Below are 15,135 nucleotides of genomic sequence, written 5' to 3'. Positions count from 1 at the left end.
CATAAGCTTTCGTGAGCTACAGCTCACTTCATCGGATGCACCCGATGAAGTGAGCCGCAGCTCACGAAAGCTTATGCTCTAATAAATTTGTTAGTCTCCAAGGTGCCACAAGTCCTCCTTTTCTTTTAGAGGGGAGATTGATATACACACACAGAGAACATGAAACAATGGGTTTATCATACACACTGTAAGGAGAGTGATCACTTAAGATGAGCCATCACCAGCAGCAGGGGGGGGGAAAGGAGGAAAACCTTCCATGGTGACAAGCAAGGTAGGCTATTTCCAGCAGTTAACAAGAATATCAGAGGAACAGTGCGGGGTGAGACGCTCTTGTCTCAGTGTCCGAAAACTGGCCAGAACAGCCTACCTGGGCCATGGAAAAGGCTCAGGGCCCCATTAGAAGAAAAATGCTTAGAAAGAGGCATTATGACACCGACCCACACCCGGCGGCTACTCAGTTCCTATGCAACCCTGAATAACAGAGATTGCTCTACAGCTATATTGCCATGTGGCAACAGGCCATATGAACCCAGGTGTGAGAGCTCCCTTTCCTTCCCTGTTCTGAGCTAGTTTCTGCGCCTCTCCCAGAGGGGGGAATAGAACCCAGGAGTCCTGGCCCCCGCCCTGGACACGGCGCCCCACGGCAGGGGGCGCTGCACTCGCCTGGGTTTTCCAGGCCGGGCTTCCCGGACCCTTATACCCCGGCCTGCAGCCTTTGTGGAGGATAAGCCCCGCCCATCGCCCCGATGCCCCCAATCATCCCCCCCACCCCGCCCTTGTGCAGCAGCGATTGGCTACCCCGTGTGCCAGTCAGACGTGGCGCGGGGCGGGGCGATCCTCAGCGGCCCAATGGGAGTGCTGGGTGGGCGGGCTCGCGGAGGACAGGTCGTGGAGGGCCGGGCGGACGGGGCCGCGGCGATGGGACTGAACGTGCAGAGCCGGGAAGGCGAAGGCCGGAGGCTCCGCGGGGGCCTTCGGGCCGTGCTGCTGGGGCCGCCCGGGGCGGGCAAAGGCACCCAGGTGAGGGGCCGGGCGCTGCGCGGGGACTGGGGATCCCCGGTAGGGTTGGCAGGGCCCTGGGTCGGGAGCGGACAAGGTCACGGGTGGCCCCGGCCGGGGCGGGGAATAGAACCCGGGAGCCCCCGGCCCCTCCGGGGGGAGGGGGCGGGGAATAGAACCCGGGAGCCCCCCCGCCCCCTCCGGGGGGAGGGGGCGGGGAATAGAACCCGGGAGCCCCCCCGCCCCCTCCGGGGGGCGGGGGCGGGGAATAGAACCCGGGAGGCCCCGGCCCCGCCCCCTCCGGGGGGCGGGGGCGGGGAATAGAACCCGGGAGGCCCCGGCCCCGGCCCCTCCGGGGGGCGGGGGCGGGGAATAGAACCCGGGAGTACGCTCTCCCCACATGTTAATCTCTGATTGTAACTGATGCGTTCTAGCCAATCAATAGACTCTAATGACGTGTAGCATTGAGCTGGCCTTTGTCTGCAAAGTATGTTACAAATACTTACAAGCTTTGCTTATCCTCATGCACCCCTGTGCATTAAGAAGCGTCTTCTGCATCTTGTTTAGGAGGAGACTGGGGTGCAGAGCGTAGAAATTAGTTGACCGGAGCAGAACGGAAAATAGAACCCAGGAGCTCTTGGCTCCAAAATCCTCCTCTCGAAAGGTGCTTCCTCACTGCTCACAGCCGTCAGCCCCCTGACATGACAGCTCCACACAGCCAGCCAGCTCCACTTCTCCTGGTGCCTTCCCTGCACCACCCCTCCATTTTCTTTATCCCCTGGCCTCTTCTATTAGACTCCATGTTGTTCTAAAAAAGAAAAGGAGTACTTGTGGCACCTTAGAGACTAACACATTTATTAGAGCATAAGCTTTCGTGAGCTACAGCTTGTAGCTCACGAAAGCTTATGCTCTAATAAATTTGTTAGTCTCTAAGGTGCCACAAGTACTCCTTTTCTTTTTGTGAATACAGACTAACACGGCTGCTACTCTGAAACATGTTGTTCTAAGAATCCTAAGAACTCTGCCTTGCTCTTTCATTGCCTGAGACATTATTTCACCCGTGTGAAGGAATAAAATTTCTCTGCTTCCTTGCATCAGCTGATTTCTAGTTAATCTGCCCCTTTTGGCTACTGCAAATTCCTTGGTCCTTCATGCTCTTTGGGCATGGTCCCAGACCATGTTAAAATAATTTGTCTGCTTCTCATTGCAAAATCATCTCTGTTGTACCAACGTTAGCAAACCCTGTTTGGATTTTAACCCTTAACTTTTTAATATCACTTCCATCGCTGTGGGGTGAAATTACTTCCTGTGATTAAAAACTTCATCTGTGGAGTATCAGTGGGATCTGTTCATGGAAGTTGCACCAAATTCATTTTTTATTCTGTTTTCTCCCATCATAGGCTCCTAAGCTTGCTGAAACATATTGCGTTTGCCACCTAGCAACAGGTGACATGCTGAGGGCCATGGTGGCTTCAGGATCGGAGCTGGGTAAAAAGTTGAAGGAGACTATGGATGCTGGGAAGCTGGTGAGCATAGCGAGATGGATATTGCTAATGAAAGTGCTTATCTGGGTATATTAAGAGGACTGAAAAAAGTATTTTAAAAAAAAATACAAGCCTGGGGTGATCAAATGGCTGTCCTTCATGTAGAAACGTTGGAACCAATGACAAACCCAGACCAGAAAACTAAGAACAAGTTCCAGGAGAAATGTGTGATTTCCCCACACCTTCCCTGTAATGCCATAGGAGAGATGTCCTGTAAAGATGCTTCTCCTTATCCTGCATAGATCTGAGTTTTCCTCCTTAAAATTCCTGTTTTCTTAGCTTTTAGCTTTCCCGTTTGGTTTATCTAGCTTCACAGAACATAGAGTAAATCCTGATTAATCAGCTTCTGGCTAATAAACACTCAGTTATCCCAAACTGTGGTTATGTCTCTGGGGTTGCAGGAACAGGTGTTATCACTACTACACTCCCAAGCCTCCTGTTCACATGGTGCCCCTAAGCCCTGCAGAGTGAAGATTCCAGTTATCCAAAGGTTTCATAGACATCTCCCGAGTCCTTCAGATAATTGCAGTTCACCTGTAATTTGTAAGGTGAAACTAAAGCCTTAAGACCATTTACCCTCACAGTTACAGAGGGCATTCAACGCTTTCATGTGAAAATGGCTTGGTTTGGGGTCCCGGATGATGGCTATACTTGTTACCTGTGGCACATTTCATCCATAGACTTCAATGCATTTTGTCAAGGTGGGTAAAGCTCTTAATGGGGAAACTGAGACAGGGAGTGAAGTAACTTGCTCAAAATAATAGTTGGAGCTCAGGTCTGCTTACTTCCAAGCTGGTGCTCAATCCATTGCATCATTTTGTCTCCCTTTATGCATAACTATATACCTAGGTTCAGACCTCAAGTCTCCCCCATTTCTTTCCTCTTCTTTCCCCGTCTGTTACACTGAATTATGCTATTTGCCAATAGCAGGCTTTAGTACTCTTAAGAAAACTCCTCCAGAAGGCTTTGTGGTAGCACAGGGAGACTGCTTATCTTCAGCCCTTCACAAGGAGCTTGCATTGCATCAATGAGCCTGCAATATCACAACTGGTTATGGAAGATAGGAGCACTATCTAGAAAGACTGGCCGTTATCTTTTTAATGTGTGTGTTACACTGCATTGGCAATATATTGTATTGGCATATTCTGACTTTAAGATAACTTAGTTTAGTGGAAGTACAGCAATTCCCAAAGCCCATTCTTGGACTGTTTACTTTTTAAAAATAATGTAGCTTTCCCTTAAAAGAAGGGTTGCATCAGCCATAGAATCATGGAAATAACCTTAAATTCCAGCCAAACCACCCAGCTTCTATTGTATCATCTATTTTACGGCTCTTGCCTCTAATGGTATAGCTACACAGCAAAGAAAAACCTGCAGCTGGCCCGTGCCAGCTGTCTCGGGATCAGGCTTTGGGGCTGTTTCATTGCTGTGTAGACTTTGGGCTCGCTGAAGTTCAAGCTCTGGGACCTTCCCACCTTGCAGGGTCATAGAGCCCCAGCTCTAGCCTGAGCTCAGAAGTCTATTCAGCAATGAAACAGCCTTGCAGCCCAAACCCTGCAAGCCTGAGTCAGCTAGAATGGGCCAGCCATGGGTTTCTAGCTGATGTGTATACATACCTACCTGAGGACCAGATTCTGCTAGGCTACAGTAGCATAAATCAGGAGTAACTTCACTGAAGACAATGGGGAGTTTCTTTGGATTTAAACCAATAACATTTGGCCACTAGTCTGAATTGGTGTTTTCCACAGTCAACTTCATCCCAATCTTGTGTTCAGATTGGAATACGAGGAAGCCAAGCAAGGCCCAGATGCTGCAAGCACCTATACGTGTTCTTAACTTTAAGCATGTCAGTTAAAGTCAACGAGCTATTCATGTGCCTAAAGTTAAACTTGCATGTAACTTTGCAGGAATGGGGCCTGTCTATCTCTAGAGGGGAAATGGTGAAATTGTGCATTTCTTAGCACCTTTTTAATAATCAAAGTAAAAAAATATATATATCCTTAATCTGTGTTATAATGGTTGACTCATGCCAGTAGGGTCTGTGGAATCTATCCCACAATCAGCGAATGCACAAGTTAAGAATCTCATAAGGCTGTTCACTGGCCCACATTGTGGCATGTATTATTTGTGCTCATTGAGCCTGTTAAATGTATGTCTTGTTATCTACATGTTATGTACACACACGTAACAAAAGAGAACCTTTGCTTCGTGACTAGGATGTGTTTCAACTTGCAGATTTTGCATTGTATTAACAATACTTGGCATTCAATTTATATTACACATACCCATGGTTAACATCGCTATTTTGCCTTGGTTTTGTTGCACATAGGAGCAGCTTCAGACTAGGTACTCATGATCTCTAGGCTTCGATGGGTATATTCAGTGGCTAGCAGGTGTGAAGACAATGTTTGGTGAAGTCAACTGAATTTTATGGATGTAAATGAGGGCACCCTATGGTCCATCACGCTTAAGATAGGACAGTGATGGCCTAATCTGGTCTATTTACTGTTTTTAATGAGCTGTCTATGATTTTCTTCTAAGGTGAGTGATGAGATGGTGGTGGAACTCATTGATAAAAACCTGCAGACTCCTCCCTGCAAAAATGGCTTCCTGCTGGATGGTTTCCCTCGCACAGTGAAGCAGGCGGAGATGGTACGTGACATCAAATCCTCTAGCTCAGTAGCTCTTGTTACCCCCAGCCATGTCTCTAGAGGAGACTTGATTATGTTGGAACTCAGTTGCAGGGTATCTGTGTACTTAAGGGGAATGTTTTCTATTACAGTTGGATGAGCTCATGGAGAAGAGAAGTGAGAAGCTAGATTCTGTGATTGAATTCAGCATTGCTGACTCTTTACTCATCCGGAGGATCACTGGACGGTAATAATTCTCCTACGTCCATACATAGGCCACGTCCGTTTTTCTTATTGTTTTCCCCATGCTTTGGGAGAAAGTAGTGAATTTTGGTTCCTGGGACAGTTTTAGCACTGGGTGGAGCCAGCTTTGTCAAAGCACCTCAGTCCTGGCTTGCTTCAGCCTTAGCTATTTCAGTCTTTGCTCCACACACATACACAGTTCTGCTGTCACACCTCAGTGCCGACCTGGAGCGTGCCTTGCTATTCGCATCCTGGGCCTTCCTTGAACAGAGTCTGTCCGTCTGTGCCACGGATAGTGGTTGGTGATATGACTAAGCATCAAGGAGAAATGTGAAATGCTAATGCCTTATGCTGTGTCTTCTCTGGTGTTATCACTGCTTCGTTGTATTACCCTGCAAGATGAAGTGCAACCAAACATCTTTGTCCTGGATCAGATTTAGGTCCAGCAGAAGTTCTCCATTACATCACGTAGCCTTTTAAAATCTGGATTTCCAGAAGATTCCTCCCTCACTCCTGGACAAAATACTCCTCCATTTCCCCCCCCCCCCCCCCGTACAGCTTCTTTTCCTCAGCTCCCTGAAGAGCTGCTTGATTGAATTGACTTGAGCAAATTTATTGATAGAGTGACAAACATCTGTGTTGTTGCGGATGTTTCCCATGCTGACTGGTGTTTGATTGTTCTCCTACCATGAGTGCAGAGGTATTTTGCTGACCCTTGTTTTCGTTTTTAGGCTGATCCACCAAGCAAGTGGCCGCTCTTACCACGAGGAGTTCAACCCTCCTAAAGAGCACATGAAGGACGATGTATGTGAGCTACTGATACATTTCCCCTGAGATCTTATTTAAATTACCTTCAATTCAATGTCAGACCAATAACCAAGCTTTTAGTGCCCTGTCTTCACATATTGTCGCCTCCATTTGACTAGAGATGAGTTTGATGGAGGGGAGGGCTCTTCTGGGCTGTAACAAGCTGCATATTTGGCCTGTTCACTATCTTCTTACTTTCTCAGGCCACCGGGGAGCCCTTGATCCGCCGTTCTGACGATACCGAAGTGGCTTTGAAAACTCGTCTGAAGTCCTACCACACGCAGACCACCCCGCTGGTAGACTACTACACCAAACGAGGGATCCATACGGCCATAGATGCCTCCCAGTCCCCCGATGTGGTGTTTGCCAGCATCTTGGCAGCCTTCTCAAAAGCCACATGTAAAGACCTGGTTATGTTTGTTTAGGGCTCAGCTAGTGCAGCGCACTCCCTTTTCCTGTGGGGTCAGGGAGAGGAACGGCCAATTAGAGAGCGGAAGGAGGGGGGATGACAGCCTGAGAGGGGGCTGGGCAAAGTGTCCATAAAACAAGCAGTTGCAGGTCTATTTTTCTGGCCTATGTGAACATGCTGGTATGTTTCTGTATACCTGTGTGAGAGAGAATATAGCCTGTAGGGGGTGCAGTGAGCTAATGTACCGACCATTTGCTGCTAACAACATGTTTACATCCAGTCAGGTCAAAAGTGGAAGTTTGGTTTCTTCTAAAGAGTCCTAGTTAATGGGAAAACAGCTGACTTTTCACTATTCAATCTGTTTGGCTGGGACCCAGTTTGGGACTAGCAGGAGTACTGGAGGTCATGGCTGATCTGGGGGGGTGGGAAACTCGCAGTACACAGGTCAGTGGTGTCTTCCATGCCTCACTGTACGGCTGCAGGAGAATAAAACGCTCTATCTGCTTGCAGGAAGTCAGCCTCATCTGTGTGGGAGGAGGAATGAATGCAAAATGTGTGAGTGGAGAATGTGCTGCTTAGTACCAGTTTAGAACACAAGCCTTTACCCTGTGGTACATGTCCGATTTATTTTGTACTGTGTGAGCAATACTGTAACAAGCCTAGTTTTCTTGGAGGGGAATCTGGATCCCAGTGGGTTTGTCTCTAAAGGGGGAAGCTAAGTGTAGGCCGTAGGAGGCTTCCCTTTGGAAAGGGGGTGGGAAGGGAAGCAAATTCCGTGGATTCCTCTGTCTCCTCATCCCCTGACCATGGGAGGAGATGTAGCAAGCCCTTCATGTAGTTTTCTCAAGGTTTCCAAACAAGTCATTCTTCAAGGAGTGTGTGATAAAAGCTTTGAGTGTCCTTGAGCCCTTCTGACCTTCCATGATATCATGGAAATGCACTTGAGGTTCTCAAGCAAGCCTAAGTGCTCGTGCTGAAACCTGCCCGATGTTGATTTTAACGTCACAGAGGTCATGCTGCCCTCACAGTAAAAACAAGGCTGGTATCAAAGGAACAAACTCTGTCCTGTGTGGAAATCTCAACAGTATGTGGAAGCTTCTGGCATAAATGTTTATTGGCCTGGATGAAGCTGAGTGTCCTTTAACCTTCAGTGTATTTTGCTGACTTGGTGTAATAGGCTGTGTAATCTCATTGTGTATAGGAGATGTGGAGTCTGTATGCTGAGCTGCCTAAGGGACTAGCCCATTCAATTTGGGGGTCAGCAGGAGGGATTCTTCTCTCCTTTTGTTCATGATTTACTGTTAATCACACTCTGCTCCTCAACTTCCGTTCCAGTGAAGTACAGCCGTCCCCTCCCCCTTTCAAAAATCTGTAAATAGCCCCAGAAACTGAAAGCGGTCTCGTCACTGCTGCTCTCTGAAAGCATGTGACTGCGTGGAAAGGGGCGTGGAGGGAAAACAGAAGTTTAGAATCTATTGCTCTGTTTGGGTCTTCCCCAACTTCCACTGTCTTGCAGTGGTATTTCCTCTTGCCTCACCACAACAGAGATTCTATGGTTGTGCTGCTAGTGGGGTGCTGGGTACAGATGCTCTGGTGAAAGCCGATAGGAGCTGCCAGTTAGTTCAGGAATGTAAGAAGACTGGGTATAGACAGCAATGGAATTAAGTGTCTGTTGGAGCCACTACTGCATAATTGTTTGCCTAGAATGACAAAAACTGTCCCTTGAGTGTTCATGAATCTTTTGAGAAGGGGAGCCCATGTAGCAATAATCTAATGGAAGAGTCCCACTAAATCACCTGGATTTGGGAAACAGCGCATCCCACTCCCATGTGTGATCTGCATCTGTCCTACATGTCACTCATTTTGCTGTTAACCATGATTGTTTGGTTTTTATTCCTTAAATCTGTTTTTTTGTTTTTTGTTTTGTTTTTGTTTCCCATTTATTCCAGCTCAGTGACTCCATAGGCCAGACAAGACACCACCAAAGGCTACATTCTCCATCACCTCACTCCATCCCCTCCCCTTGGGAGATAGGGAGGGCTGGGAGGGATGGTGGTGGGGGTCATGGCTGATCAGAGGAAAGGTGAAGAAGGAGAAGGCAGAATGGTTTGTTTCTCATCAGAATCATGTTCAAGAGGAGATTGAGCTTCTTTAATTTAAAAAAAAAAAAAAAGACAAGTGTTTGGGGAGGAAGAACACATTGTATTGTATGAAAATGAATTTCTGTGCCAAAGATCAGACCGCTGAGCCTTTGCCCTGTGATGAGCGTTGGACTTAGTGCAATTTCAAGCTTCCAAATGGGACTCCTGATACTGCCATTGCTTGGTAGCTCTGCATGGTTTTTTTTCTCTAAGATCATTGTAGAATTTGTTTTTCTGCTTCCTAAACTTAATTCCCCTATTGTAGGACCAAAATGAATATGTGAAATGACTCCTTAGCTCTGTAATGGAGAAAATAGCTGACTAAATTGTACTTCCCTCGTTTCCTGGATATTTTCGCCTTCCTAAAACAAGGCAAAGGTGATCTGAGGAGCTTTCTGCTCCTGTGTGATGCTATCAGGGGCCTGAACTCGAGCCCAAGCCTTCCATTTTTCTGATCTTGGAAAAGCTGAACTTCCTAAAATGCTGACGAAATACATAGGATTTTACCCCTCTCCCACTTGACTGTGGAAGCGACAGTGAATTGGATTTTTTTTGCCTCTTTTTACAAACCAAATGCTGCCTTGTTTAATCTCTGAATCAATAAAACATACTTTAAATTTTGTATCTGTAGCTGCATTCTTTTTGATGCACACAACACAGGCTGGCAGAGGTGATATGCGCTGTAGACTACATCTACCAGAGGGTAGAGGATGACCAGAAAGTCCAACCAGAGAACTCCACTCTGTGCAACTAACTAACAAACCCTGTCATTTTCTCTCTTACTTCATATATGTTTCAAACTCCCTATTACGGAAGTGATTGTTCCAAGTGCTGTTCCTGTTCTTCTGTCTCTTCTACTCTTGTGTATGAAAAAATTAAAGGTAAATTCCTTTTGAGCTTTGACCCTGTCTTGGCTGGAGCTTGTCTTCTGTGTGTTTTCATAGCTGACATCTCTGAGCGTTTTAATAGCGCTCTCTATTTCCATCAGTGTTGTGTGCCTTTAGTGTGGTCCTATATTCTTTCCCTACTCCCCCAAGACAACAACTCTAGTTTTACTGCTTTTGAGTGTAGCAGTTTCTTCTGCACTGTAGCCTGTGCCCATCACCTTCAGACTTACTACCCTCCAGGCTCCCCTTTCAGCAATATGTGTCTTCTTCGGCATAGAACATATGGTAGAACATATCTCTCCTTTTTATCCCAACCTGTTCAGGGCTGAGACCTTGTGAATTATTCTTTGATGTGATTTCTGAAAGAACATTTTTCTTGATGTGCAGGAAAACTATGTGTGGCCTCCCCTTGTTGCTATTTGTAGTACACAAGCACCCCAATCCATTTTGGGAATCCTCTGCTAGGCACTGTACAAACACAGACAGGATGCCCCAGAGCACCAATAGTCTCTTGCTTTTGCAAATAAGAGGTTTAGTGAGCAGGATGTATCAGTATTTTTCTTCACCCCCACCTTGTGCTTCCCGTCTGTGAGTTTTGTGGCGTCATTCCTGTACTTTGATAATCAGGTTCTTCCTAGTTCTTACTGATTACCTCTTACCTTACCTTTCATCTGCCTTTGCTAAAGCCACTCTGTTTGCTTTGACAAGGTTTTTAGAATTGTTTTTTAGTAAATTGTTCCTGTTAAATGACTTCACCCCTGCAAGCTGCTTATCCTGTGATCTTTTGAAAGGTGTGTTCGTATTTCATACATATAATTTATTCAGAAGCAGGGGAAGAGAATATGCCCTATGTATAACACTAGGACTAGTGTACTGTAGGACACTGCATTTTCCCTTTCATTCAGTGTGGTGTGAGTTGTTCTCCAATGCAGCAGTCTCTCTCCTGCTAAGGAAAAGCAGCTCTACGGCTTGGGCTGCAGAAAGCATCAAGCTGCTTTTCCCTCTGAAATGTGCTGCAGGCCTCAACCGTGGCATTCCTCTCCTCCCTTCCACCCCCCCCCCCGCCCTGCCTCAAAGCATCTGTGAAAGAGAATGCAGCAAATCTGTTCCCCTGCACGGTATTCCGGGCTGATGAGAATGCAGTGTCCTCTGGCTTATAGCATCTAGGCTTGGACTGGGGAATGTCGCATCTACTGTATTCCCTGCAAAAGAGCATCTGGCTTGGAATGCAAAACAAATCCCTGCCTTGCACCAAGCACATGGAGTGACGAACAAAGCAGCTAGATACCACAGTGTGTGCTGGGAGGCTGGATATGCAGAGAGACCACCTGGCCCCTCTGCACACTGGGTGGGAGACCCATACTGGCTAATGGTGCCTATTAAGGAGGGAGATCAGAGTCCCTACGGTTCCCACTCTGCCCCTCCCCAAAGTGCCCCCCCATCCTTGTGTTGCAATGGAATGTAAAGCCATCCCCTTATTTTAGTCCCCTGTGCACCCCCAGCCCTGCTCCTTTTGGTTGCTGCCGGGGGTTGCTTAATAAGGGCTGTGGGCAATACCAAGTGAGTTGGTGCGAGGGGGAGGGTAGAGGTCCAGGGGATGGAGTTCCCCTTCCGTTGCTATGGCAACTGTTGCCAAGTGGAAACCCCAAACAGCAAACCCAGAACAGCACTGTGATGGGAGGCTGCCATTGGCTGGGCGGGCAGGGCTGCTGGATGACATCGTGGAAAGTGGGGACAGAACAAGGGAAGCTGCTGAGTGAGCGGAGCCTCAAACAGTAGGGGGAACCCACAATAGGTAAGAAAGAGATTCTCCCCCCCCCCACCCCAAAGCCCATGGGACTCTCCCATCCCCTTTGAGGGGTTCAAGGAGGGCTGTCCCAATGGGAAGATATCAAGGGTCCAGTGATGCCCTCTCCCTATCCAGGTTTTTATAAGGTTGCCCATCACCCTGATATCTGAATCCTCTCCCCATCCCCCTGCCTAAGGTTCCCCAAGCATTCTTGGCACCTGTACTGATTTCACCTGGCTCTGGGGCTGCCAGCCACAGTACCGGGCACTGTATCCTATGGTGTGCAGTGCCCTGGTAGCTGCTGTGATGTGGGTTACTCCGAAGCTCTGCATTGCTGTTATTGGGACCAGCCCCTGAGCTCTGTGCTAGATCAGAGTCTGAACCGCTGGGTAAGTTGGGGGCAGGGGTGTGTGATAGTACCAGTGCGGTGGGGCAGGGGAAGGGGTTGTCTGAGCACCACTAGGTTGTGAAAGTGCATTCCACTGAACGGAAAGCAGAGGAAGGGGTGGACCAGGAGGGGCTTAGAGTACCCTGAGTTTCATGTTGGTACCATAGAACAGGAGCTGTTGAGCTTAGCTGATGTACCTGAAGGTGGGAAGCAGAGCTCTCTTGTGGTGTTAGAACAGGCACCATTAAACAAGTGAATCTGAGATTTAAAATGAACCAATCTCCATGACACCCCCCTAGTTAAATAGGTGGGTGGTGAACAATGTGGGTGCAGTGGGGCCCAATTCAAAAGTTCATATGGGAGAGCCTAGGTTATTGGTCGCCGAAGTCTATGTTGCTATTATAGCTGAGGCCAGGAAGCACTGGTGGGGAACCACTGCTCGAGAGAGAGCAGCCTGTCGTCCTATCGTTTCTGGGAGTTTTTTCTAGTTTTGTCCAGATGCTAATCCTGCAGGCCCAGGAGGCAGGATAGTGACGGGTCTCAAAATAATATTTGAAGTCACGTTGCTTTGCCGCAGAACAATTGCATCTGTTCACCTAGTATAAAAAATTAAGGGTGAAATTCACTTCCTAACTCCCATTGGTCTTAAGTGGTATTAAGGCCTAATGCTGGCCCACTGCACAGGGCTGAATTTCATCTGTGTTTATACCTATAGGTTAGGTTTACCTTTTCACCCTAACCCTTGAAAAAAAAACCTTGGTTTTACAGTTACATTTCCATGGCACAGTTTAGTGTCATTTTTGTACCTTCAAGTAGGCTAGACATAGAAGCCAGGGGGATGACATCACCAGAGGAAGCGAGTTAATTATGATCAGATGTAGCTAGGTCTGGCTGTTTCTGCCAGACCTTCACTATATCAAGACCTACAGCATGTATGTGATTGGGAAAAGGGTAGCTTGGGGTAGAAACAGTGACTGAAGCAGGCTGTCAGCTGAGTGGAGGTGGTGATTAAATCTCCTCCGTAACTTAGAAAATAAAAACTAGGGATTGGAAACGCTGGAAAACATAAACCTCAGTGGGAAAGTAGATACACCACTTAAAACACCAGAACGGAGGCGTGCCAGTAAAATTATGGGCATCGGCTTATGCTTGTCTCATTAAGACACTTTAAAAATCTTTCCCACGTATGTGGGAGCACAATACTCCGTTGAAAGGCTGCAGAACTGAAAGCAACAAAGGTCCCAGAAGCTGTTGTATAACAGGTAATGTGGAGAGACAAACCTTAGAAACACCTGAGAGAGAAAGAGAGCGTGGGTAGATTCTTAACAAGGAGGATAACTATGCTTTTTGCTGGGTTGTAAAATTACCCCTAGCTTTCTGTAAACCATTTCCACAAGGGACACTGGTTCTATGCAGAGCTACCAGGGGAAGGCTCAGGGTTAGCCACTCTGCAGATTATTTTGAGGTAATTACATAAATAGTTAACCTGCTGCTCATGACTTCATCAAATAGTGTTGGGTCCAAGCCTCCAGCTTTAAAGGCCTTGCTGGGATTTTAGGAGCCGGCTTATTGCAGGAGAATTGTGGTGCTATCACTCAGGTGGCTTGGATCGTCAGCTGGGTTTTATTTTTCTGATGTGGGAGGAAGGCACTCTGTCTGTACTGGCTTTTGAAACTGTGCTTAAGTATACTTGAGGCATGGGTGATAGGTAGCCAAATGGGGATCTATCATTTCTGGGCTGTCCAGTGCAGACAGGCCCAAACAATGCCAGAAATACCATGCTCATCTAAGTAAAAACCTAGCCTCTCAGGTGGTTTTTGAATCCTGTTCTCCTGTGGTTTGGGCCCCCTATGTGCTAGTTGGCCAAATGGTAATTACAGACACGTGGCTACAACGATTTCTGAATCATGTGTCAACTTGATTTCCAAAAACAGTTCGAAAACCAGTGGAGGTGGGGCCTTAAACTGGCAGATAGGAGGCTAACGCCCCCTTATCGCTGACTCTGAATTGTTCAGAGGCCTTTCCCATGACTTCTCTACACTAGAAAACTGATGGTAACGTGAATATACTACAGATTGGTTCTTTGTGACCAAGTTAGGTTCGAACACATTTGGGGTGCTGTCATGTGGTAACATGTTCCTCAGCCATGTTACACTTCCTAGCATAGATGGAGCCCGACGCAGATGACCCCAAATTGTCTTCTGTGGCACGAATGGTTAGGCCTGGGATTTGTGGTGGATCTTTGCCCTGCAAGAGAGGAGATAGGGAAGCAAGAAGCCCTGGCTGGCTGAGACATAGAGAACCGATGCTTTGGCAGCGTAACACACTCTTATCAAAGGGCGTGATCATGCACACAGTCATCCTTCTACAGCCTGTTCCACAGCCCTGTCTGCAGAACAGAGGGCTGCAAACCCGCCGGCCACTGGGGAAAGCAAGAGCAAAGGGAACTCCTTTCTTCTCTATTAAAAGGGCAACTCATTATCCTTCAGAGAGTGGCTGCCTACTGCAGCTAGCTCAGCTGTTTGTCCCCAGAGAAGTCTTGTCAGCAGAGCTTAATGTGTGCCAGGGCTGAGCCCCGGCATCTCTAGGTTGGGCAGTTCATAGCCCTAGTACCTCCAGGCTTGCTGTGTCAGTTATGAAAGTAAAAAAATGTGCTTGAATCCTGGCACCTCTTTCATTACAAATTAAGCCCTGCTGGTCAGGCACTCTTAATCCTTCCCACTCTGCAGGCTCTGACATGTCATGGTTGTCATGATTTTTATTAATTAATTTCTTCCTGTTCCTTTCTGTCAGTTCATTTGACAGTGACACAAGCAGGTGCTGTCACAGGCATGTGTCACGCTTATTTGCTTTCCCTCTTTACCTAGCAACTAAATGCCAGAGGGAGGCGGATGAAAGGAAAGCCGGCAAAGAGGCGGGAGTCAGCTCTGGCTCCCAGTGCTGCTAGAATGAGCCCACAATCCCTTACAACATATAACCTGGGGGGTTCCTTCTTTGCTGAGAGCCGTGCATCCAGATGCCAATGGGCATGCGAGCAGTTAGCCACTGGCTCTCTGCGTTGTAACAAGAAAGCTAGTTAAAAAAATCTCCCACTGTTTTTGTTATAAATTGGGCCCCGTGCCCTCTCAGCTTCCTAGGGAACCCTGGAAACGCTTGGTCCCACTCTGGAAAGCTCTGTTCCCCTTCTTTCCTTCTTCTGCTGTTGACTTATTTCATCTGGGGCTGAGTAAGAGGGGCTAACAGGTTGTGAATGGACAGCCACGGCTACTTTGTCCAACCCTTCTATCCTAGCTCCCTT

General features: G+C 47.5%; 1 protein-coding gene across 3 annotated transcripts; it reads left to right on the top strand.

The window, feature by feature from the left end:
* The first annotated feature begins 863 nt into the window (after positions 1-863).
* On the top strand, positions 864-9,395 carry AK2 (adenylate kinase 2). Of its 3 annotated transcripts, none has more exons than XR_006278222.1 (7): positions 864-1,020; positions 2,400-2,525; positions 5,085-5,195; positions 5,326-5,420; positions 6,148-6,220; positions 6,427-7,076; positions 8,582-9,395. XR_006278222.1 is itself a non-coding variant. In XM_038377754.2 (7 exons), exons 1-7 carry the CDS (start codon positions 919-921, stop codon positions 8,595-8,597), a joined length of 714 nt encoding a protein of 237 aa, XP_038233682.1. In that variant the 5' UTR covers positions 864-918; the 3' UTR covers positions 8,598-9,395. The 3 variants fall into 3 exon arrangements, 2 of the variants coding, with proteins under 2 accessions (XP_038233682.1, XP_038233683.1); XM_038377754.2 differs by having other exon boundaries at positions 6,427-6,622; positions 8,587-9,395; XM_038377755.2 differs by having other exon boundaries at positions 6,427-6,622.
* The last annotated feature ends 5,740 nt before the right edge of the window (positions 9,396-15,135 follow it).

This window comes from Dermochelys coriacea, chromosome 19, assembly GCF_009764565.3.
Source record: "Dermochelys coriacea isolate rDerCor1 chromosome 19, rDerCor1.pri.v4, whole genome shotgun sequence".
Classification (NCBI taxonomy): Eukaryota; Metazoa; Chordata; order Testudines; family Dermochelyidae; genus Dermochelys; species Dermochelys coriacea.
The sequence above is the reverse complement of the archived record's forward strand: the minus strand, read 5'-3'. Positions and strand labels throughout refer to the sequence as shown.